Below are 26,211 nucleotides of genomic sequence, written 5' to 3'. Positions count from 1 at the left end.
CACTTTGTATGTTCTGTTAATTTCTAAGGTAGCAACTGGAAAAGGTCTTTTCTACTTATCTTCTGATGCAAAGTAATCAGATGGTGATCAGCAGAATGGACTCTGCTCTTTAAAACTTGCCTTCTTATTTTTTATCACCTCTTTCCTAATGCATATTCAGCTCCTGGAAGATTCCTCCCTTCCTTCTTTTTGTCATCTCTGGTAATTTATTTATAGGAGACAAATTAAATTCATTTTAATAGACATCCATTAAAACCAAAGACCCTGCAATTTACAATTTCCTTTATTTCCATAAGTTAAAAACCTACCAACAACCATAACTGAAAACAGAAAGTAAAATTATGGGCCATTTTGAAGTCAAGGAGAGCTACCTATAAGAATCAGTAAGTTTCTGCATGGGATCATCAGCCTTGGAGCTAAAAGCCTTCTTGACAATAAAAGTGCAATACAGACACATCCACCAACATGCTTCCCTCCTGCCTGGAGGAGTAATTTCAAGGCCTGAGAACACCAATGTCCTTTTGCTTCATGACATTTCTGTGGGAAACGATCACCCAAAATTACAATAAAGCAGATTTGTGCTTTTCTGATGTTCTGCAGCCTTATTGTGAACTGAACTGAAAGCACTCTTCCTTAACCAGGGCAACGACAACAAAAAGCCCAAATAAATGGAAACATCTTTCACCTCCTGGTGGCCTGGTCTAGCCATTTTTTTTTCATACTATAATAGCATCTGCTGTTTCAAGCAATTATCAGGATCATGTATGCTATTTCTTCCAAGGTACTTCATATGTAATAACTGAAGTTTTCTGCTCTACAGAGCTTATAGTTTGACTAAGCAAAACTGTAACAGATGAAAACTGAGATAAAGTAATTTCTCCAAGGTTGAAGAGAGGTCTCATTGAGGCTACAGGTCTATTGTTAGACGCGGATTTCCTTTTGCTTCGTATAAAATGAGACTTGAATGCAAAGAAGTGGTAATATGCACAAGGTTCTTCTGTTCTTCCTGGTTTCTAGAAGTAGAAACCAATTTGCAAGACAGATGGAAACTGAATGGTCTTGCGCAGAGCCTCTGCTCAGCTATCTATAGGCAAGACCTTAGGTTTGAAATTAGACTTCCTGAAATCCAATTTGATGCCTTAATCACAAACCCACACTCACTAGCAGAAAAAATGTGTAACTATTTGACATCTAAGATATTCCTTACATAATGAAGAGACAATGACATGTTTAAATATTTCACGTATAAGTATTTGTGGACAAAGGACAGAATTTTCCACAGCACGGATCATAGAATCATAGAATCAACCAGGTTGGAAGAGACCTCCAAGATCATCCAGTCACACCTATCACCCTGCCCTATCCAGTCAACTAGACCATGGCACTAAGTGCCTCGTCCAGTCTTCTCTTGAAGACCCCGAGGGACGGTGCCTCCACCACCTCCCTGGGCAGCCCATTCCAATGGGAAATCACTCTCTCTGTGAAGAACTTCTTCCTAATATCCAGCCAACTGAGATTCCTAGGTCATCCTGTTATTTCCCTCGATTGGTACAATTGATGTTAAATTATTCCAAAGAAACACAGAATATATCTGGTTGGAAGAGACCTCGAAGATCACTCAGTCCAGCTTTCAACTCAGCACTAAACCATATCACTAAGCACCAGGTCCGCATGCTGCTTAAACACCCCTAGCTATGGTGACTCCACCACTGCCCCAAGGAGACCATTCTTATGTTTGATAACCCTCTTTGTGAAGAAATATTTCTTGATATCCAGCCTAAAGCTCCCCTGGCTCAGCTTGTAACTGTTTCCTCTGGTCCCATCCCTTGTCATCGCAGAGAAGAGACCAGTGTGCTCCTCACTCCAACCTCCCTTTTGGTAGCTGTAGAGGGTGATGAGGTCTCCCCTTAGCCTCCTCTTATCCAGATTCAACAACCCCAGCTCCCTCAGACTCTCTATGTAGGTCATGTGCCCCAGTCCCTTCAGGAGCTTTGTTGTCCTTCTCTGGACTTGTGGTCATGTTCCAGCACCTCAATATCCTTCCATACAAAGGGAAAGCATTCCCACCTCAGAACAGAAGGTGCAAGCCCATCATCCATGCTCAGACTCTCAGAGTGAGCTTGTAAAGGGAAAGGAACAACTGAAATATGATTTTCTCTTAACCTGACTGAATTCGCTTACCATCAGGCTATTGATAAAGATGCAATGCCTTTTCTTCTTCTTGCTGGCTGAGATAAGAGTGGAATGGATGCTTATCTTGTGTGTTAGAACAAAAGAAAGTGTGCAAATTTGCAACCCCAGATTTAGGTTCCTAAGAAATAAAATTGGGAAGACTTTTCCTTTATATAGGCCACCAATGTGTAGGCCTCCAAGTTTTGTGAATTATTTTTAGTGTTTCAGTGGAAGTAGCTCTGTATATTTAAGTCAGTGCATGCTTTAGTGACCTCTTCATTGCCAGAACAGAAAATCACAAGCATTAGTTTAGACCGTTAACAAAATAGCAGTACTATTCAAATCTTTGCCTTATGTCTTTGGCATCCATTAACTGTATGAATCCTTTCTTTACCTTCTTCCTATGCAAGATGATTCCAAGGCAGATAGCTTCCTGTATCAGTGAACTATTCTGCATTCTCCAGTTAAAGCTCAGAAGTCACAGGAACACGGTTATGATTGACAAATAACAGATATTTAGATGTGCGTAGTTGGGACTAAAGCTTGCCAAACTGAAATTGGCTCAAACTTGGAAAGTAACAGGACTTAAAATGTGTACCTTTGACAGGACAGTTGTGCTGGGGGAAGTATAGGCTGGATGTTAGGAGGAAGTTCTTCACAGAGAGAGTGATTTGCCACTGGAATGGGCTTCCCAGGGAGGTGGTGGAGGCACTGTCCCTGGTGGTGTCCAAGAAAAGCCTGGATGAGGCACTTAGTGCCATGGTCTAATTGACTGGCTAGGGCTGGGTGCTAGGTTGGCCTGGATGATCTTGGAGGTCTCTTCCAACCTGGTTGATTCTATGATTCTTCATATAGACATTCCTTTGATAGCTAGTAAATTATCTCCCTCTTGTCTGCAGATTAGAGCCATCTATTGTGCAGCTAATGTCTCCACAGCTGATTGTAAGTTAAATCCCCACTGGTGTTTCTGAGATGAAATCCCAGTCCCTTATCCTCCAAGCCACTCATCTTTTTCTCCTAAGCAAATTAATAAAGACAATATTAATATCTGTTTCTCATTATTCCTGCATTGTATTGCTACAGTGTAATAGTTTTACTTTCATTGTGGCAAAAACTAACAACTTCCAAAACATGAATAACGCAGAAATCTGTGTTTTCGCCACCTATCTTTTACCTGTGGATGCTAGAGGAATTATTACATTTGCTTTCTATATCTTTCAAGTCAAAATCTCAAAGGATTAAAACTTCAATGACTTAAACTTCACAACACTTTTCAGAAAGAGATTAATACCTGTTTATATAATTGCCTTAATTACCAGGGAGTGAGGGTGACTTTCTGTGACTAATTTTTAGATTAGATGTCTAAACACAGGAGTGTCATTACTTTCTGATTTGCTGTAGACTGCTTGCAGCTTTCAGTCTACATCTTTTGCAGTACAGAAAAGTGGAGGTAAGCCAAAGTGCTGAGAGTAAGAGTTCAGTGCATGTCATAAAGGCCCATGCTTGGCTAGCTGTAGATGCCCTATGCATAAAATTATAGAGGAGGCAGAGCTAGCAATATGGTTGCCATCCAGCCCAAGCTGGGTGATTTTTCTGAGTAGATAATTATGGTTTACATTACCGTGGCAGAAAAAGGGATTAGAAGAGTGTAGGGAAAGTGCTCTCTGTTTCTGGTTGCAGAATACTGGTGTGGAGGCAGGAATTAATGTGTGGCCAAGTCGGGAATTTTATACAAAAATAGTTATTTATTTTCCCAAACACCCGCCCCCAAAACTATATATACAAAGATTAATTCAGTTTAATTAGCAGATTGAGTCACATGAGAATTATCTACAGGGATACCATCAATAATCTGACTATTGTGGAAGTCAGAAGTTGGAAAAGGCTTTAGCTATTAAATTATAGCGTTTTTCTTACTAATAAAGCTGAGCCAAAATAACTCACGATCAGGCTTCCTTGCTCGCGGTCTGCCGCTGTCGTTCCCTGCCTCTGCCAATCCCAGCCACATCCCAGCGCGGGCACTGCACGGGGCACTCCTCCTGCGGGCAGGACCCCTTTGCTCACCCCCTTCACGCCTGCAGGGCAGGCGAGGGGGGGAACCAGGCAGCTTTCCCCCTCCCATTCAAGCCACGGAGAGAGAGGAATTTAGGGGTACACAGGACTTCCAGGACAAATACCTGTGAACTTTTTCACTGCCAGAAAGATACCACCTTACCCTGCAGTCTTCTCCTCAATTTTAAGTCTGTTATTATCTGGATAATTTATCATGGAAAAAAAAAATAAGTAACTGTTGCTTTAGGACAAGTGATTTCCCATTGGAATGGGCTGCCCAGGGAGGTGGTGGAGGCACCCTGGGGGTCTTCAAGAAAAGCCTGGATGAGGCACTTAGTGCCATGGTCTAGTTGACTGGCTAGGGCTGGGTGCTAGGTTGGACTGGATGATCTTGGAGGTCTCTTCCAACCTGGTTGATTCTATGATTCTATGAAGAATAATTTTCCAATTCAGAAGCTCTGAAAACTAGCATGTTTTACAGTTAAAGATTTTTTCAATGTTTCTGTTATAATGATTTTACTTTTTTTTTTTTTAATGTAGTCTTTCTCTATTGATTTCACCGTTTGCTCTTACAGCCCCAAATCATGTGCTGTGTAATTTCCATTGGCTTTCTCTTCTGAAACGGAAAAGAGAAAGTGTGATTACCCTATGTAATTTTTAAGCTGAAGATTATTAGAGGAACAAATCAGGTCTCATTTTCAGATGAAAAAAAAAAAGTAGATATTGTCATAAACCTTTATTGTATTTATTTTTCATTTTAAATGCTTGTATTGAAAATAAAATTAAATCTTTAGCACTCCTCCACACATTTCCAAAGCCCATATCCTATTAAATGCAGGTTGGAGGAAATCATGCAGTCCTACTGCGTTTTTGGCATGATTTTGTACTGTAACTACCTGCTCCTATCAGAAAAGCATTCTGGAACAGACGACCCTTGGTCTGACCTGACACAAGCTCTCTCATGTTCATACCTAGTCACTACTTAACAGTGAGAAAGCTGAGAAGAAATTGCACCAAGCTTCCTCTTATCTGACCCATTTCTGAGACTGCAGGCATTCCTTTTAAATTACTTAATTTTTTTTGCCTTCTTTCAATTGGATTGAATTTACTCTGTCCCCTTCATCCTATCTGATACTGGAGCATCACCACCACACTATAGTGGTTCAGGTTAGTGCATTTCAAGCCCATAGGTTTTGATAATATCCCACTTTTAACAGTGACTTGATCATTCACATAGCCATTTACAGAATTATTGCCTACATAGCAATGTAATTTCTTTACCATCTGGTGCAGCATCTTTGTTCCAAATTCAGCAATGTTTCAGGAATTTATCTCATCACTAACAGTGTTGTGGACTTCTTTAAATAATACAGTCTTCAGTGTTTGGTTTTGGTTTGGTGTTATGATTTTTTTTTTGTTTGGGGTTGGTTTGTTTGTTTTTGTGTTTTAGTGTGTGTGTGTGTGATCCAAGACACTGAATCACAAAGGGATTTGTTTAGAAACCACTACATTACTAAAACAAAGATGTGCTAATGTAAGAAATGAGTGATATCTGGGACAACAAGAAAACTGAATTATAACACACTTCTGTTCCCAATGCCAACCAAAAATACAGCTCTTTGGCAGCAAACATTGTATAATTTGATTTTGGAGGACTACAGGCATTTGCAACATAGTGGAGAATTAATTTCAAACACACTTTTTAGTGAAAATCTCTTAAGTAATTTCTTAACTTGAATGAGAAATCTGTTCAGGTACTTTTAACTTATTTACATCCATCTCTGCATAAAATTGTGTTTTGCATAGAGCCTCAGTGAAGAACAATAATTTGATTTCATAGAAAATTTTAAGATAGACATTTCTTTTGCCCTGGAATGAAAATCAAGCATTCTGAAATTCTGTGCAGAAATAAGCATTCTTTCATGTCCAGTCTTTCAAAAATGTTTGAAAAGTATTGAAATGGTTTACTTCAAGCATAGTCAGTTTTTTTCTTGCTGGAAATATTAACAGTTCAATTTGTTGACTTTTTATTTTTTAACTTATCTAAGTTCAAAAGTGGCCATCTCAACACCAGTCAGGTAGTCATTTATGGATATGTCTACACAGCTACCAAGGATGTGTTGTAAACAAAGGTACTTCTAAACTCAGTGGCTCAGATATCACTGTGCAAACTCCGTCCCCTCAGTGCTGACCCAAAGTTCTCGAAAGGACTTGTGCAGCTTATCATGGAACTATACAGGCCCATGTATGTGGCTTCTGTTCCAGTTCCATTGTCAGCATTTTGGGGAAATGGTTGGAGAAGCAAGAGGAAACTGTTCAAATGAGATTGAGAAAAAGTAGGAGTAGCAGTTTGCGGTATCTGTCTTCTTGAGCCCACCAGTGAGTGGGAAAATAAAGATGCTTTCAAGTTCAGTGGTCTTTTGGCTTGAGTTTTCACTCTTTAATTTTAAAAGACAGGAAAGTTAGTTTTAATTTTTGTGTGGCTTGATTTTTCAAAGGAAAAAAATAAAATCATAGAATCAACCAGGTTGAAGAGACCTCCAAGATCATCCAGTCCAACCTAGCACCCAGCCCTGTCCAGTCAACTAGACCATGGCACTAACTGCCTCATTCAGTCTTTGCGTGAACACCTCCAGGGACGGTGCCTCCACCACCTCCCTGGGCAGCCCATTCCAATGACAAATCACTCGCTCTGCCAAGAACTTCCTCTTATCATCCAGCCTTGACCTCCCCCAGCACCACTTGAGACTGTGTCCCCTTGTTCTGTTGCTGGTTGCCTGGCAGAAGAGACCACCCCCCCACCTGACTACAATGTCCCTTCAGGTAGTTGTAGACCGGAAGTTCCACATTTCATTTATTCTTTAAGCAATTTGTTTGGGGGTTGCAGGATGATGCTGACATTCTAGTATTATGTAGTGACAGTTCTTAGCCACAGGTTGGCTGTATTTGTGCACAGTATGGGTTCTTATCACACTGCATCTGTGAAAGCCGTATGTTCTTGCTTTGAGGCTTGATGGAGGTGTCACTGACCATCACCGTGTCCCTTCAGAATGTACACAGTAAAAAAGCTAAAGGAATATCTAGATTCAATTTTTATTTTTGAAGCTCACTTTGGAGCCAGTTGGGGATGCTGCCCAAAGGGTTTTCCAGAATAGCTGTCTCTGTGATGTGCAGAATTACAGTACAGGTGATCCGAAAGTATTCCTTGAATCGTTCCTCAGGATCTGCTTAGTTTACCTGCCCAACGCAGTCACTTCTGCTGACTTCTGTGTTGCAGGCAATGCCAGAGCTGCTATGAAAGAGATCCTACAAAATATTTCTGCAGAGATATTCTGTAGGAAAAGTAAACAGAACTGTGATGCTGTTGGCAGTAGCAAATCCCTGTCTGTTAGTCTGTTTGGGTTTGGGGTTTTGTTTGTTTGTTTGTTTGTTTTTACAGTATTTGCAACTGTGTTTGAGGGGGAGGAAGGTTGAGACAGTGTCTCATCACTTAATTCTTTCCAACAGCAACTAAAGCCCAGCAGTAATGACTGGAGTGTTACTGAGATAGCACACACGGATGTAAGCAAGCTTAAATGTCTGCCTTCCAAAGGAACTGCTGCATCCGTGCTAGTTAGAAGAAAACAGTTTTAAAAAGAGGTGTGTATCTTACCAGATTGCCTCCTCCTTTTTCAGCACACCATCAGTTTTTTAACCACACAAACTGACCGTTTTGTCAGCCAAACAACACACCTAACAGTAAACTAAATTCTTACAGATTGAAGTCAGCCACTTCTTTTCTATATTAGACTTGAGAAGATGGGAGACATTTAAACATGGAGGGAACAAATGCTTCTCCCAGGGCAAAACATTTTCTCAGCTAGTGCTGCCCTCCTTGCTCTCTATAGAGATCAGTTCCTTTCTCTCCAGGAGATGCAGAGAAAGAAATCTCATGGGTCTCTGAAACCTCTGTGCTGACTGGATTCTAGCACACTTCCAGCATAAAAAAGATGTTCCACGTTCTTGCTCAGATACTACCAAGTAGGAAAGGTAGTGTTTTGTCCAGATATTATTAATCCATTACTAGTATTTAAGAAGGCTGTTTTCTCCACTTCATCAGTGGTATTCTTTGTCTCATGTTGAGCATAAGCCTAATTCAAATAATCCAGAGTCCTCCAGACAGGCAAAGATACTTGTGCTGTTTATCTCCCCCACCAACTTTGACAGTTTTTCTGACACAGAGATGACCTTAACATTACTTGTAGGAAGGAAGGAAGGAAAGATTTGTAGCTTGTAATGGTCATCACTGAAATAAATGTAAAATCAGAGCACTGTCTTCCCGTAACTGTGAAGTGATTTACAATAAAATGATAGAGCCAATGTTTCTTAAGGGCTAAACCAGACCTAGGAGTTCCTGCAGTCACTTGAATGACTTCTTTTTCACTACCAGACATATCTTTTGAACTCTGATCATCAAAATAACATGATATTCTTCAGAGAGACCCTTTGCCTCCCGCAGAGTAAGTGTTGTCACTTGAAGCTCTTCACAGCCTGCATCATCTCTCTTTGCTTTCCAGTGTTCTTGCAGGACTTCCACAAATGCAGCTTCCCAGATCAAAGAAGAAGTAGTCTGTTTCTTTTTGTATTTAGCTGCTCTGTTGAAGAATGTGCCTTCTGAAATGGCTTGTGACATCATCTGATAGCTTCACTTACACAGCTCAGAAAGAAAGGGTGCTGGAAGTGACAGTGCAAATTCATTGCTGCCTATCCTGAGAGCATCATTGCAGGGGAAATCCTAGACAACAGCTGATTTAAGGGCAGGCTTTGTGAGGTGAAATAAATCAATGAGTAATTATTACCTCTGAAGGCAGTGGCAGCCAGCAGCACAGCTATGAAGGTGAGACAGGCAGTACATGCTAATAGGCTGGGAGAATCCTGTCTTGACAGTTTTCATCCTGCTGCTCCATTTCTTTCTGCAAATAAGATGCATCTGTTTGCCTCCAGCTCTCAGCAGACAAAGTAAACAGTCATGCTACAGCAGGTCACAGTGTGACTTCATGTAGGTAAACTGAATTACCCTGAAGCAATACACATTTATCCAGTGAAAGGATGCCCAAGACAACCTGTGCTGAGGGTAGCTAGCCAACACCATGGACAAGGAGTATCTCAATAGTAAGTCAGAGCAAAACAGGGAATGCCAAATGTAATTGTCAAGGTGCAAGCAGTGATAAATATTCAAGCCAAAATAAAATGACCTGTACTTGTTTAACCTGCCTCTCCCTTGCCTTCATCAAAAAATATCTGTATAATTTCTGTAGTCACCATTTTATTTTGCACAGACATGCAGACATCACAATGCCCTCTTACCACAATTAATGTAACAGATATTCAGGGTTGGCCACTAGGATTTGGTGTATTCTTGACTCTTCCAAGAAAGAGTCAGAGCACAGATCAGAAGTCCCTTCTGTTGCAATGGATTTTTTTCTTTCTTATGCTGGTTAGTAGGATCAATTATTCACATGTATGACAAGCTGCTTGATTGGAAAGTCCCATTTTGCTGGATGCCAGCCACAGATTTCAGGGAAATCATACTATTTAGCTTATAGATTCAAAACACTTCTCCTCCTGCATTACATTAACATGTGTGCCAGAATGTGTTTTCCAGATTTCAGTTGCTAATGAAATGTGAGTAGCTATAGATCCTGATAACTAAAACCATATATTGATTATTGCTTACAGAAAATCATGTTTTCCATGAATGCACAAATGTTTGACATTGCCTTGGAATTTATCAAAGCCATCAAATGATAAGGAGGGAAACTATTTCCCCCTTTTTACATATATTTCTTTTTGTTGTTATATGTGTTGTATATCCTTGTAGATTTCATTCCTTTGTGGAAAAGCTTTTAAGCTTTTTCTGTGTCTCTGATTTCTGTTCTATAGGGCTGTTCTTTTTGTTGCTGAGGGTAGAGATTGCGTGTGCCAGGTTGGACTGGATGATCTTGGAGGTCTCTTCCAACCTGGTTGATTCTATGAGCCTACATATATCCTGCCTAACTTGTGACACTGGAAGTGCTCAGCTGGAAACTCAGCCTTAGCTCTCTTTTAATTCACAAAAAGACACAGGTGCCTTGAAAGAACGGTCCAGGTGCAAGTCGGTTCAGATCAAGAGGGGCATAGGTAGAAGTCGGTTCAGATCAAGAGGAGTATATGGCTTCCATTTGCAACAGGAGAACTGCTTCCCTCAACTTCACTTGGAATGAAGCTCTTATCTGTGGCTTCAGAAGAAATCATACAACAGTTCAGTGCCCCACTGCCCCTTCTGATTTGGGCTTGCTTTTCTTCCATGTCTTTTTTTTATTCCTGAGATGGACTTAATATTGACCATTTATTTCTGGTTTTGGTAGCTAGTGCTGTCAAGGTGAAGAGTTATGTCTGCTTTAGTAGATGAGCCAGTGCCAGGGAATGTCCTGGCTGTGGCAGCACAGTCCTCTCTACAGTCCAAGTTGCAGAGCATTACCTGACAGTTTCTGGACCTGGTAGGCTTGCTTCTAATGGGTAGATCTGAGCATGGTTCAAGAAATGGCATAGGCCAGGGACTATTCCTAAGCAGATAACTTGGATGCAACCTTTCTGCATAGACATAGGTCTCTTACTATTTGTCTCAGGGCCAGACAACAGTGCTGACTACATTTGAATTATGAGGATAGACAAAGCAAGAGGCCCTCTATATTTATCCTGTATTATGAATGCCTTGGTGCTTTGGCAGTGCCACACAAAGCATCCAAGGTAAGCATGAATTTGATCCAAAACTCTACTAAAACAGTGGAGGCCTTCTGTTGTTAATGAGTTTTCAGTCAGACTGTAAATGAACACTTAATGTTAGATGGAGAAGTACTTAAAAAAGAACATATGAGTACAAGTATATATTATGAATATATCTGCTTTTAAAGAAAGGAGAGTGAAACCAAAGGCTTCAACAGAAAAGACAAAGATATCTCAACCAGGTGAGTTAGTGCTGCAACATACTGTTTTTATCATGTCTTGCTGCAGACAGTCTATGGTTATTCCACCTAAATGCTGATTTTAGCCATTGATTTATACTTTGCTTTGAGCTTTGTTGAATAGGCTGAATGTATAATTTCCTTACAAAAGTAATAGTTTCTCAAAATGTGTTGGTATTGCACTTTAATCTATCATCTGAACAAAGCCTTAGACTGGTCCGTTTTCTGTTTGGTGATAACAGCATTAATTCAGCCTAAATCCTACTTATGAAATAGCTATGATATTTGGGACCTCACATTTTATGCTTGAGAAGAAAGATATTTTTAATAGGATATTTGGAAACCAATTAAAGGAGTTGAAGTTATTCTTTTGACAAAGAAAGTTTTATAATGTAGATTTCCAGTGCATTTAGTTTCTTTTAGGAGTGAGATAATGACTTGAAAGAAAAATAAAAAGCAGATATATTAAATAATGACTGCCATATTCTGACTTTTCTTTCCAAAGTAAGTGAAATTTCAGTCCATCCTGTGCCTTCTGACTTTGTCATGAGTTTTCAAATCAATCTTTTCCAAGAACACAGAGAATAACAAGCCAATATGAATATCTTGAGCTTCCTCTTTTGCGTACTTTTCCTCTTACACTTATGAATTTATTGGAATATTGGAGTTTACTTTTAAGGAAATTCTTATTACACTTTTATTTGTCATACTCTGATCAAAAGACCTGTGTATGTGATTGCTTCCAACTCTTATCTTTGCTGCAGTTGAGGGGCAAATTATGCCCCCAGTCCAAACAACTGTACACCCTTGTAGCCCGTGCATCCTCAAGATTAGCCAGAGCAGAATATGACTGAGTCAGAAGTGTCTTTTTAGCAAAGTCAGTTTACTGAGATAGTAATCCAAATACTGTTCACTGTTGCAAAGAATCTGTAGGTTTTCACTTGAACTTTGTATTCCTCTTATAATCACAAACTCCCACTACACTCTTACAGCTGGTACCTTTCTGCAGCTAGTCTCTCACAAGTAGGCATGGATGACTCCTCAAATAACATTTATTTCTAGCTGCAAACTGTTAAGATGCTGTTCATCAGGGCGAAAAAAAAAAGGTGAAACCTGGTAAATAATCCATCCATCTGGTAAAAAACAGCAGAGCACAATTCTGTAGAAACCACATCTTCTCTCCTGAAGTATATCTGATAGTTTTGGAAAGTTGATATGTGATGAGAGACCAGTGCATATCAGAGGATTCATGGCAGCAGGGGGAAGTTGATAGAAATGTGGAGAAAAGTCCAAACTTTTCTATTAGGTGACTGAGAAAACATGGGAGTGAGGTGAATTTCTGACCAATACTTGATGCATAAAGGAGGAATTGGTTGGAATTTTTTCAGTTTTAGTGTTAACAGAGAGCTTCTCTATATCTTTTATTATTGTCTACATTATTCCCATCTAAGGTACCACTGTGCAATGATAAATTGTGTGGAATGTAATGCATGAGAATAAATCAGGAAACACCGTTATTATGCTCAGGGATATATTTGGTTTCTGGGGAGGTGGAAGAGAGATGGATATCTCATTGTAGGCTGGGCCTTCTAGCATGTTAAAGCTTATGGAAACAAAGCAAATGCAAAGTCTTCCACCTGGGAGGAATTCTCTCTTAAAATAATATAGGCTGTGGACAGACAGAAACTCTGGGGAAAGGGTAATGGGGCTGCAGGTAGTGGAAGCTGTGTAGGAGCCAGTAGCAAGCCCTGGATGCAGAGATGGTCAGCAGAATCCAGGGCTGCATTAGCAGGAGCACTGCCAGAACTTCAGGGCAGCAGTTACCCCTTCTGCCTAGCAGTCATCATTAGACCACATCTGGATACTGTGACTAGTTTGACGCCCCCCATCAGTAGCCTGGAATGAGTTCACTCCCATGATATTTAGGGTTGGAGCACTGCCCCATGAGCAGAGTCTGGGGCACCGGGACTTGTCCAGCCTGAGGCAGAGATGCCTCTGGGGACACCTGACAACCGTCCTAGTGCTTACTGGGAGGGATGGAGAGGCAGCAGCCTGTCCTGTCAGAGCCAGGCATAACAGGGCAACAAGGTGTGGCAGGCATGAGCTGAAACAAAAAGTATTCATGCTGGGTACTGAAACCTCTACCCACTGGGGACAGGCAGGCCAGGGGGGCAGGCAGGGAGACTGGCTGCCCAGGAGGTTGGGCAGGCTCCATCCTTGTGAGATTTCAAGACCTGGCTGTACAAAGGCCTGAGCAGCCTGGTCTCATCCCACAGCTAGCCCTGCTTGGAGCAGGGGTCCATGAGGGACCCCTTGAGATCCCTTCCAGCATGAATGATCCAGTGATCCTAGGTAAGTTCTGCAGCACAGGGATGACACACTGGTTACACCTGACTAAAGCATCCTCTTATTATCCGATTTGTAGAAAAGATTTACTCAGAAACTCACCCATTTTATGCCAAGTCCAAGGTAAATGAACAGTACTTGTTTGCTGAGGATGCCTTGTGGCCCTTCCCAGAATCTTTTAAAAGTTAGCCAGCAGACACAGCTACACTTTTTCCTGTAGACTCATATGAATTCTGCTCCAACAAAGACCTGAAGATGCCTGTATATAGGAAATTAGCACAAAGTGCCTTTGTAAATCCAGATTATTTTGAAACAAAGTATTGGCTTCTTTCCAACCCCCAGGCTTAATTATATAAGACACTATGAAGTATATTTTCTCCATATCGTGCTCTATTTAGAAACTAAAAGTGTACATTTCTTTAAATGACCAATCAGAGCAAATGGGATAACAGATCTGTCTAGATAGGTGTCCCAAAAGATATCCATTCATTATGTTTTTCTGCCAATTTAAGATATTTTAGCTCAATAATAGCTATCCACAGTTCTTTGTAGTATTTCATCTTATACATAAAAGGAGAAGAGATGACCTTTTTTTTTTTTTATTCCAAGAGCCCTTCATGAATGCCATGAAAAGATATTAATGTACCTATGAAACAAAAGGCTTTTGCAAATAGGAATGCAAGAAAAAAGTCTCTTTACCTCCTTGTTCTCAAATGAATTGCAGATGTCAAGCAAGTCAATAAATCTTTCATATATCAGGAAAAATAAGGATCCCAGCCACTTCCCTCGAGACTCTTTATGTAAAAGGTGGCACAAAATTATGTAGGTGGATTATGATCTATAGGCAAGTGCACTGACTATTAACATCTAAAAGTGACCTTTCCTTTTCAGATGTATTTGATAGGAGCTGCTAAGATGCATTTTGCAGGCAGCTTGCTTGTTCAAAAGCTAAATTGGGCATGCTTTTATGATTGTGCTGTATGAATTTTCCAACTCAGACTTGGGTTCTACTGCCCCTTACAAATCAGTTACTGTGGGTAGAGATGGCCTAATTTTTTCAGTGCATCGCACACTTGCCTAATTACAGTTTATGAAACAATGCCACTGAAACACTCCAGTTAAAGCAGGAAATAATGGTCAGAGAGTGACAGCAAGGGAGAGAGAAAAAATCCAAATATTGAAATATTTTATTCTGACAACTTGTAAATTAACTTTCTGGCTTTTCTAGACAGCTTTTTTTTCTTGAAAGAAGAAATGTTTAAAATAATTCACAGAATCACCAGAGTTAACCAAGTTGATGACTGAGCCCTATTGTGGCACACTAGGCTGACAAAGCTAGGCAAACTCAGATTCAACTCCAGGCTCTTTGCTGAGAGCTGTTCTGCTTTGTCTGGATGTGCCATCAGTCAGAGGAAGAAGCAAAGATTTTTGCTATTCTCATTGAAGAAATGCCTGTGTGTTGAATATAGTTGAGGCACTCCTACAGTATCAGATGTCCTCTTGATAGCTTGATGAAATGTAACTTTAAATGGCTAGCGGTGGAATTCTAACAAAAATAGCAAAAACCCTACCAAAATCACTGACTTAAACCTCTCATGTTTATCACCGATTTCATTAAGTTAGTGATTATTTACAGTAATTTGATAAGGTGATTCAGTTTCCATGTGTTAAGTTTTTCTACTTATGTGTGGAAAGCCACTAGTTAATAGGAAGTTGACAAGCTTTTGCTCTGTTCATATCAGGTGCTGAGACTAATTTGAACTTGAGGAGCAGAGAAGATCCAAATACATCAGATACTGGGTCAGAAACCCAGGATAAAAATGCAAATAACCATGGAATTCAGTCATCTAATCCACTGTCCAGTTCTGTGACTGCTGAAAATGGAAATTCAGTATCAAACGGTAAGCACTTTTTAATCCCAAAGCTTTTCTAGCATAAAATTGCTGAAGTGTTTCATTGAATGAGCTTTTTAAGATACAGTCAGGCTGGAGTCTTCTCAGTTGTGAAATATCTGTGTTTCTGCAACTGGCTTAACGTTGTATGTGTGAACTGATAAGCCCCTCTCCAATAAAAGCTGAATGTGAAAGAAAATGTGACAGAACAGTCAGGCTCCCCTCGGTGCCTGGTAAGATCATGAAGCAGATCCTCCTGAAGGCTCTGCTAAGGCAAATGGAGAACAGAGTAGAGCCTCAGCATGGCTTCACCAAGGACAAATCATGCCTGGTAAATTTAGTGGCTTTTTATGATGAAGTCACAGCAGCATTGGACAAGGGAAGGGCAACTGACATCATCTGCCTGGACCTGCATTTGGCTCTGTCCCATATGACATCCTGGTCACCAAACTGGAAAAACACAGACTTTATGGGTAGAGCACTCACTGCGTAAGGAATTGGCTGCATGGTCACATGCAGAGAGTGGTGATCGATGGCACAATGGCCACCTGGAGACCAGTGACAAGTGGTGTCCCTCAGGGGTCAGTGCTGGGACCAGTGCTGGTTAACATCTTTGTCAGTGATATGGACAGAAAAACTGAGTGCACCCTCAGCAAGTCTGCAAACCCCAAGCTGTGTGGCACAGTTTACTTGCTAAAGGGAAGGGATCCATCCAGAGGGACCTAAACAGACTAGAGAGGGGGGCCCAGTCATGACATTTAACAAGGCCAGGTGTAAGGTCCTGCACCTGGGTTGGTGCAATCTCAAGCACAAATACAGGCTGGGTGGTGAACAGCTGGAGAGCAGCCCTATGGAAAAGGACCTGGGAGTCTGGGTTGATCAAAAGCTCAACATGCAGCAGCAGTGTGCACATGCAGCCCAGACAGCAACCATGTCTTGGGCTGCATCAAGAGAAGTGTGGCCAGCAGGGCAAGGGAGAGGATTCTGCCCTTTTACTCTGCTCTTGTCAGACCCCACCTGGAGAACTGTGTGCAGTTCTGGAGTTCCCCAGTAGAAGAAGGACATCAAACTATTAGAGCAAGTCCAGAGGAGGGACATGAAGATGATCAGAGGGCTGGAGCAGCTCTGCTATGAGAACAGGCTACAAGAGTTGGGGCTCTTCAGCCTTGAGAAGGCTTTCAGAAGACCTTATAGTAGCCTTTCAGTATCTGAAGGGGGCCTACAGGAAGGCTGGGGAGAGACTATTTACAAGGTCTTGTAATGACAGGACAAGGACTAATGGGTTTAAACTGGAAGAGGGGAGATTTAAACTAGATATTAGGAAAGGCTTCTTTACAGTGAGGGTGGTGAGACACTGGCACAGGTTGCCCAGGGAGGTTATGGATGCTCCCTCCCTGGAGGTGTTCAAGGCTAGATTGAATGAAGCCTTGATCAACCTGTTCTAGTAGGAGGTGTCCCTGCCTATGGTGAGGGGTTGGAACTGGCTGAGCTTTGAGGTCCCTTCCAACCTAAACCATTCTATGATTCCATAAAATAGAACAGCCTCTTTAGCTCAACTCTGAGTTTTTAAGTAGCCCAAGGCATGAAGAACTGAGATTTGAGATTTCTGATCCTGTAATCAATGCAAACAGGACACAAAATGGAAAATCAGAGTCTTCTTTTGCTACAGGTGCCCTACTAGTGAATGACAATTTGTTTATCATTGCAACAAGATGATTGAAATGGTGCAAGAGCAGTGATGGAAAGAATGAAACCTTTCAAGGTTCTAAAAGCATAAACCTGTGTTACATAAAAACATGCAACATAAATATACAAGTCTGAACAGAAAAGACAAAGAGAAAGTCCTTATTTTGGTGAAATGTGGAATAGATATCTAAGTTCTTGCATGGCACTGAGTATGATTTTCTTCATGCTAAAAGCCTAAGTCTAAATATGGTTTATGAAAGCAGAACAGTTGTATAGCCTTTATTGTTTAAAGGCAGAACTACACATAATGCAGTTTGTCATTTGAAAGCTGAACTGAACAAAAATCAAAATTAGACATTTGAAAATCACAATTCCTTCCTTTTAGGGAAAACCTGTCCTCCATACTCACATTGTTTGGCCAAAAGAATTCTTTTTGCTTTCTCCAATAATCAAAGCAAAAACTTCACCGCAGTCTGAGAAATTACAGGAGTGTAAAAGCATCTTTGTCCATTGCAGCAGTGCCCCCATTTGTATCAATACAATAATCTGGGGAGGAAGGGAGCATATTTTCAGTATGTGTAACAGTCAAACTACTAAATTAGCAAAAAGGTGTGGGTAGGCCAAGTCTAATTCTTTTCTTTGTAGCGTTTTAACCTGGTGTCCTAATGGGACTCATCTGTGGAATCATTCAAAACCCATCTGGGTGTTGTCCTGTGCAGCCTGCTCTAAGTGAATGCTCCGTGGCAGGGGGAGTTACTTTAGATGATCTCCAGAGGTCTCTTCCAAACTTTGATTTTACTCTGTTGCAGAGCAAAATCCTACTATAAATTTTGTGATGCAGAATGCTAGTTCTGCAGCCTTACCAACAATTGAAAGAGTTGGCTGTATTGAAAACTTTGTTGTATTTTCATTGCATGAATTCAAACCCAGTCTGCCAGTTTGCTTAGGGAAAAAATCGTTTCAGGCCTGATGGTAGTACAGCCAAACAGAAAGGGATCTGGGGGTGCTGATCGATACCCGCCTGAACATGAGCCAGCAGTGTGCCCAGGTGGCCAAGAGAGCCAGTGGCATCCTGGCCTGCATCAGGAATGGTGTGGCCAGCAGGAGCAGGGAGGTCATTCTGCCCCTGTACTCTGCACTGGTTAGACCACACCTTGAGTACTGTGTTCAGTTCTGGGCCCCCCAGTTTAGGAGGGACATTGAGATGCTTGAGCGTGTCCAGAGAAGGGCAACGAGGCTGGTGAGAGGCCTTGAGCACAGCCCTACGAGGAGAGGCTGAGGGAGCTGGGATTGTTTAGCCTGGAGAAGAGGATGCTTAGGGGTGACCTCATTGCTGTCTACAGCTACCTGAAGGGTGGTTGTAGCCAGGAGGAGGTTGCTCTCTTCTCTCAGGTGGCCAGCGCCAGAACGAGAGGACACAGCCTTAGGCTGTGCCAGGGGAAATTTAGGCTGGAGGTGAGGAGAAAGTTCTTCACTGAGAGAGTCATTGGACACTGGAATGGGCTGCCCGGGGAGGTGGTGGAGTCGCCGTCCCTGGAGCTGTTCAGGGCAGAATTGGACGTGGCACTTGGTGCCATGGTCTAGCCTTGAGAATTGTGGTAAAGGGTTGGACTTGATGATCTGTGAGGTCTCTTCCAACCTTGGTGATACTGTGATACTGTGATACATTGGAAAGGCCTATCTCACAGAGGGAAGAGGGTTCTAGGACAAGAATTAGGAGGGCACATTCATAGAGCTTTAAAGTAGACTTTGTAGCAGGTTTTGCACCAGTGGGGTCAGTGTGCCAGTATCAGTGAAAACCAGAAGACCTCCCATGCCTATAAGGTCTAATCAGTGCACTCAGCTCACCCCCTGAAATGCCTGCACACCGACGCATGCATCTTGGGCAACAAACGGGAGTTAGCGATCCATGTGCAGCCAACATCTCGCATGCCTGGAATGTGGTCAGGGATGGCTGTGTCCATTTTAGGAAAGGCAGGGCAACAAAGCAAGGTGGTGGAGTTGTGTGAGGAAGCAACTAGAATGTCTTGAGTCTTGTCCAGGGATGGATGAGGGCAAGTTGAGAGCTTGTGGTGTGAATTAAAGGGCAGGTCGGCATGGGTGATACTCTTGTGGGTGTTTACTACAGACCATCTGATCAGGATGAGGACATCAATGAGGCCTTCTACAGGCAGCTGACAGCAGCCTCGAGATCACAGGCCCTGGTTTTCATGGGGGTTTCTAACTACCCAGATACGTGCTGGAAGGCCTGCTCAGGCAGCCAGCCACAGTCCAGGAGGTTCCTCCAGTGCATTGAGGATAACTTCTTGATGCAAATGGTGGATGAGCCAACTAGGAGAGGAGCACTGCTGGACCTGATACTCACAAACAAGGAGGGTCTGGTTGAAGCAGTGAAGACTGAGGACAGCCCAGGCTGTAAGAAGGAGCAGTTCAGGATCTTGCGCAGTAGAAACGATACGAAGCACAGTCACAACCCTGGACTTCAGCAGAGCAAACTTTGGCCTGTTCTAGCAATTCCTAGGGGAAATCCCATGGGACAGGGAAGTAGAAGGTAAAGGGGTCTGAGACAATGTGTTACCATTCAAAGACCACTTCTTCCAAGCTTAAGATCAGAGTATCCCAACAGGTAGGAAATCAAGAAGGGGAGCCAGGAGACCCACATCATTAAGCAGGGAGCTGCTGGGCTAACTCAAGTGGAAGAAGAGAGTCTACAGATCATAGAAGGAGGGACTGGCTGCCTGGGAGGAATATAAGTCTGTTGTCAGAGGATGTAGGGAGGCAACTAGGAAAGCTGAGGCCTCCTTGAAATTAAATCTTGCAAGAGAAGTCAGGGACAACAGAAAGGGCTTCTTTATTGGCCTTGAAGACAAAACTAACACTAGAGACCTACTGCTGAATTAAGTGGGTGCCCTGGAAACAGGGGATAAAAAGAGGGCAGAGCTACTGAAAGCCACCTTTGTCTCTGTTTATGCTGCTGGAGACTGTCCCAGAGCCCCAGAACCCTGAGGCTCCAGAGCAAGATAGGATAAAGCAGGCATTTGCCTTTGTTGATGAGGACTCAGGTTTAGGGATCAGTTAAGAAATCTGCACGTCCATAAATCCATGGGTCCTGATGGGGTGCACCCATGGGTGCAGAGGAAGCTGGCAGAAGTCATTGCTAGGCCACTCTCCATCATCTTTGGTAAGTCGTGGGGAACAGGAGAGATGTCTGAGTACTGGAGGATAGCAGATGCCACTCTAGCCTTCAAAAAGGGCAAGAAGAAAGACAACGGGTAACTGTAGACTAACCAGCCTTACCTCCATCCCTGGAAAGGTCCTTCCTGCTGTCTCTACTCTGCCCTGGTGAGACCTCATCTTGAATACTGTGTTCAGTTTTGGACTCCCCAGTTTTAGAGGGACAGGGATCTGCTGGAGAGGGTCCAGTGGAGGGATACGAGGATGATGAGGGGACAGGCAGGCATGGCTTATGAGGAGAGGCTGAGGGACCTGGGGCTTTTTAGTCTGGAGAAGAGAAGACTTGGAGGGGATTTGATAAATGCTTATAAGTATCTGAAGGCTGGCCAGGAGAGGGGGGACAGGCTCTGCTCACTTGCTCCCTGTGATAGGACAAGGAGCAATGGGTGCAAGTTGCAGCAAAAGAGGTTCTGCCTCAACACAAGGGGGAAACTTCTTTGCTGTAAGGGACACAGAGCACTGGAACAGGCTCCCCAGAGAGATTGTGAGGTCTGCTTCTCTGGAGCCTTTCAAGGCCTGTCTGGATGTGTTCCTTTGTGATCTGTATTAGATAGTATTGTCCTGCTCTGGCAAGGGAGTTGGACTTGATGATCTCCTTGGGTCCCTTCCAACCCCTAATATCCTTTGATCCTGTGAAACAAGGCATATCAAAGATAAGGATCTTGGGAGCAGTCAACATGGTTTTACCAATGGGAAGGCACGTTTGACAAACATGATAGTCTTTTATGAGCACATAACCAGGTGGATAGATGATAGCAGATCAGTGGATGTGGTTTGTCATAAAAGCATTTAACACTGTCTCCCACAGCATTCTTGCAGCTGAAGAAGTGTTGTCTGGACAGTCAGGTAGTGAGTTGGATTATGAACTGGTTGTAGGAGAGAAGTCAGAGAGTTGTGGTCAATAGGATGGAGTCTAGTTGGAGGCCTGTAGCTAGTGGAGTCCCTCAGAAGTCAGTACTGGGACTGGTACTATTCAATGTATTTATCAATGACTTGGATGAGAGCACAGAGTGCACTGTCAGCAAGTTTGCCAATGACACAAAACTGAGTGGAGTGATTGACACACAGGAGAGTTGTGCTGCCATTCAGCAAGGCTTAGGCTGGAGAGTTGGGCAGGGAGAAACTGAATGAAGTTCAACAAGGGCAAATGTAGACTCTTGCACTTGGGAAAGAACAATCCCAAGTGTCAGTATAGGTTGGTGACTGACCTGTTGGAGAGAGGTGAAGGGGAAAAAGACCTGAGGGTCCTAGTGAATGGAAGGTTGACCATGAGCCAGCAATGTGCTCTGGTGCCCAAGAAGGCCAGTGTCATTCTGGGGTGTATTAGAAGGGCTATGGTTAGTAGTTCGAGAGAGGTTGTCCTCCCCCTCTACTCCACCCTGGTGGGGCTGCATCTCTAATATGGTGTCCAGTCCTAGACCCCTCCTGGGCTTGAAAGAGTCCAGCAAAGAGCCACAAAGATGATTAAGGGTGTGGAACATCTCTCTTATGAGGAAAGGCTGAGGTATCTAAGTCTGTTTAGCTTGGGGAAGAGGAGACTTAGGAGTGACCTCATTAGTGTTTATAAGTACATGAAGGGCAGGTATCAGGAGGATGGAGCCAGGCTGTTCTCAGTGATGTCCAATAATAGGACAAGGGACAATTAATTGGTGCAAGCTGGAGCATAGGAGATGCCACATAAACATAAGGATTTTTTTTTTTCATTGTGAGGGTAACAGAACACTAAGACAGGTTGCCCAGAGTGGTTTAGGAGTCTCCTTCTCTGGAGACATTCAAAACCCACCTGGGTGCGTTCCTGTGTGACCTAGTCTAGATGATTCTGCTCTGGCAGGGCGTTTGGATTAGATGATCTTTTGAGTTCACTTCCACCCCTAACATTCTGTGATTCTGTGATTCAACCATAATATCTTCATGATTTTGATATCTCTGTCTTGTTGTGTATATCTGAGCAATACAGATACTTGAGAATGTGCCATGAGGTGCTTCCATGTAAAACACTGCTTCATTTCTTTGTTACCATATATCAAATTCCTCTAGCTTTGAGGGAAGTAAAACCTGAAATGTATTATTAAGTAGTTTACATCAAGAGTACAAAACTCTTAAATCTGCTTCCTGCTGTTACACAGTGCAACTATAATCTACATTCCACTGATAGAACTGAAATCTAGATTCATATATTATAAGTTAACATAGAAGCAATTTCTTAGATAAGACTAGTCTATTGCTGTCATGAATTAAATGTCAGCACCACTCCTTTGAACCATCATGAAACTATGGCCATAAGAATAATCAAACTTGATGAAGATGCTAATCTTACTTAGAACCTGATGAATTCCTTAGAAAACCAGTGCTAAGCTGCTAAATGCTGGCCTGCTCAGCTTCCAAACAGATTAATGCTGTGTTGTTTTTGGAAGCTGAGTTTAATTTCTGGCAGTGCTGTTAGTTCAGAGTTTAAATAGAAGTTGCTTTTTTCATTTTATATAATATAATCCTTTTCTTCCTTAATTTGTCTTTAATATCTGAGCAAAGTCTTTCTATAGCTCTCTGCTACCAAATTGTGACTTTTCTGACATATTCCACAGCTAGCACAGTTTTTAGTCTGAAAAAAGTACTTTTTTCTCTATTTCTTATCCAAACACAGAAAGTAATCATAAAGCCTGTCAACCTTTCACATTACAATGCTGAAAGTTGTGATCCTAAATCACCCAAACCAGCAAATCTGTTTTAAACACTCCAACTCTGCAGGTAAACACTTACTGAAATTTGTTGTCATTTCCAAGTAGCACCTAATAGGATGTAGAGGAGTATTTAGTCATTAAGTGAAATCATAGAATCATAGAATCAACCAGGTTGGAAGAGACCTCCAAGATCAGCCAGACCAACCTAGCACCCAGCCCTAGCCAGTCAACCAGACCATGGCACTAAGTGCCTCATCCAGGCTTTGCTTGAACACCCCCAGGGACGGTGCCTCCACCACCTCCCTGGGCAGCCCATTCCAATGGCAGATGTTTAAAATCTGGCATCCATAGTAAGTGACTGAGGTGAGCCAAGCTTTGTCTGGTGAGAGGGAGAAATTCCCCAAGTGTCTTGCAGTTCTTTACCCCCAGCATAGTGTGCTACAGAAGTAACACAAATGAAAATTAAAGTAAGTACTGTATGGATAAGGCAGCCTTCTTCAGCTGAAGGAACTTTGTGCTGTGTTGTACCTAATGGTCATATAGACATGTGCTTTCCACTGTGCTGTTTATCCAGCCCTGCTGGTGTGCTGCTGTCCCTTGAAGGAAGCCTGTATGGGTATTCCTCTCCAGTTACAGCTGAGGTCCACTGCTTGTGAGGACATCCATGTGAATGGACTCACTATATAGTTTATGCAGATCAGCACAAGAGTTACTGTAAGAACCTCCCTGTTTCACCAAAAGCTCTGTTCAGGTAAGGGACTTAGTTTTGTATAACTTCAGCTGTTGAGAACATAACCTTTCTAAGCTGGTTGCTAGCAGGCTACAGTCTTCTATGCAGTCTCTTGAAATTTACCACTAGGTCTAAGTACATCAGGAAGCAAGTCACAGAATGAGAGAGGTGTCACAGCAGGTAATCTGACAAAAAAAGGCACATCACCATGATATGGGCTAGATGCTGTTGAGCAGTGCCTTACATCTTGCCTTTCTTGCTCATGCCTCTTTCACACTATACCAGCCAATGTATTAAGTGGAGCAAATAAGTAGATCCAGCCTGTGTGAATACAGAATCTTGGCAGATGGTAGAGGGCTCAGGAAATTATGTGGGACTACAGTTGCAAAGACCTTGAGACACTGTGGTGCCACTGCTGTTTTGTAAATATGGATGTTGGAGGCAAGGAAGTGCAAGTTTCTGCAGTTTGGGAGTAGCAGAGCCTACAAGACTGGAACCACAGAACCTCTTCTAGATGTCAGTGATATAGATCTCAGTATTACAAGGAGTAAGTGGTAAAGGATTTGGTTTCTAGTTTGAATGCACAAATTGCTTGGGACAAGACCATTCTCTTTATGAAAGAAAGAAAGAAAAAGGAATGTATTTCTTACATTTAACTTCACCACTTAGAGATTATTGAGTCATATTCTTTGCTGACAGTTTCACCACCAGATATCACAGAATCACAGAAATGTTCAGGTTGGAAAAGACCCTCAGGATCACCAAGTCCAACCGATATCCCTACTCAACAAGGTTCACCCTTAAGCCATATCCCCAGGCACCACATCCAAACGACCTTTCAACACATCCAGGGTTGATGACTCAACAACCTCCCTGGGCAGCCCATTCCAGTTCCTGACCACTCTTTCCATGATTTGTTTTTTCCTAATGTCCAGTATAAACCTGCCCTGGTGCAGCTTGAAGCTGTTCTCTCTTGTTCTGTCACTAATTACCTGTGAGAAGAGACCAGCACCAACTTCTCCACAGTGTCCTTTCAGCTAGCTGTAGACAGCAATGAGGTCTCCCCTCAGCATCTTCTTTTTCACACTAAACCACCTCAGCTCTCAGTCGCTCTTCACAAGATTTACTCTCCAGGCCCTTCACCAGCTTCATTGCCCTCCTCTGCACTTGCTCCAGCACCTCAACATCTCTCTTGTATTGAGGTGCCCAAAACTGAGCACAATACTTGAGGTGTGGCTTTACAAGTGCCAAGTACAAGGGGGCAATCACCTTCCTTCTCCTGCTGCACACAGCATTTCTAGTACAAGCCAGGATGCCATTGGCTTTCTTGGTCACCTGGACACACTGCTTGCTCATATTCAGCTGCCTGTCAATGAGAACCCTCAGGTCCCATTATCCACACAGCTTTCCAGCCACACTTCCCCAAGCCTGTAGCATTGCACGGGGTTATTATGACCCAAGTGCAGGGCCTGGCGTCTGGCCTTGTTGAAGCTCATGCCATTAACATTCACTCATTGATCCAATCATATCCATGTCCTTCTGTAGAGATTCCTTACCCTCTTGCAGATCAAGACTGCCGCCTGATCTGGTGTCCTCTGTGAACTTATTAATGACACATTAATGAAGTTGTTAAACAGAAGTGGTCCCAACACTATTTTGAGGAACACCACTTGTGACTGGCCACCAGATTGATTTAACTCCATTGACCACCACTCTTTGGGCAGTAATAATATTAGCAAGCATTATTTTGCCCCAAAATTTGCCAAATTAGACTTATATTTGATAACTTGAAAACAGTTGCAAGAAAGCTCAGTCCAGATGGTGTAGTTTTGTGCTAGTTTGAAGCTAGCTGGAATATTTTGGTGGGAAGAATTAGATTATAGGCTGAGAAAAGGAGATGGTGGTGATGTCTGCTTCACTCATGGGCTTGCTGAGATGTATAAAAACAAGAACACAAATAGAAATAACAGAGTTGCTCTCCCTGGCTCTGGCTGCCTCTCTTCTCTCCCTAACTTGCTGTCTGTGTAACTAATCCATCTGCTTTCTAACTCCCCATGCCAATTCTCCAAACTCACCTTGAATGTAAGGCAAAGTCTGGGACAAGGCAAAGAGGTGGAAAGGAGGTGGAAGGGTGGTTGGGAGTGCTTCCTGCAGACTCTGGTTTCTGGGAGGTCTGTTGTGTTTCTGTATTACCTTTTTAGCTTGTATATTTCTGTATATAGCTGTATATATTGTAAATACCTGCTTATATATTGTGCTAAGCTGTAAATATGAGGTTCTTCCTTAATTTCCAGCTCTGCTGAGTCTAGTCTGGGTGATTTCATAAGAGTAGGGGGTTGCAGATAACATCCAAACCATCACAATAATTTACACAAGCTTTATGTGAAACAAGCAGTAAATACATAAATAGAACAAAACAGCTATCACTAGCTACAGGA

At 42.4% G+C, this 26,211-nt stretch overlaps 1 protein-coding gene across 4 annotated transcripts in view; it reads left to right on the top strand.

Moving 5' to 3' along the window:
* Positions 1–26,211, top strand: part of MYO16 (myosin XVI) — a 438,909-nt gene that overhangs the window by 396,594 nt on the left and 16,104 nt on the right. For all 4 annotated transcript variants that reach the window (XM_064143768.1, XM_064143767.1, XM_064143769.1 and 1 more), the window contains one exon: positions 15,296–15,454. In XM_064143768.1, the coding sequence (XP_063999838.1) occupies positions 15,296–15,454 (159 nt within the window). The remainder of the gene's footprint in view (positions 1–15,295; positions 15,455–26,211) is intronic.

The sequence above is a fragment of the Pogoniulus pusillus genome, chromosome 5 (assembly GCF_015220805.1).
Source record: "Pogoniulus pusillus isolate bPogPus1 chromosome 5, bPogPus1.pri, whole genome shotgun sequence".
NCBI classification, from domain to species: domain Eukaryota; kingdom Metazoa; phylum Chordata; class Aves; order Piciformes; family Lybiidae; genus Pogoniulus; species Pogoniulus pusillus.
The sequence above is the reverse complement of the archived record's forward strand: the minus strand, read 5'-3'. Positions and strand labels throughout refer to the sequence as shown.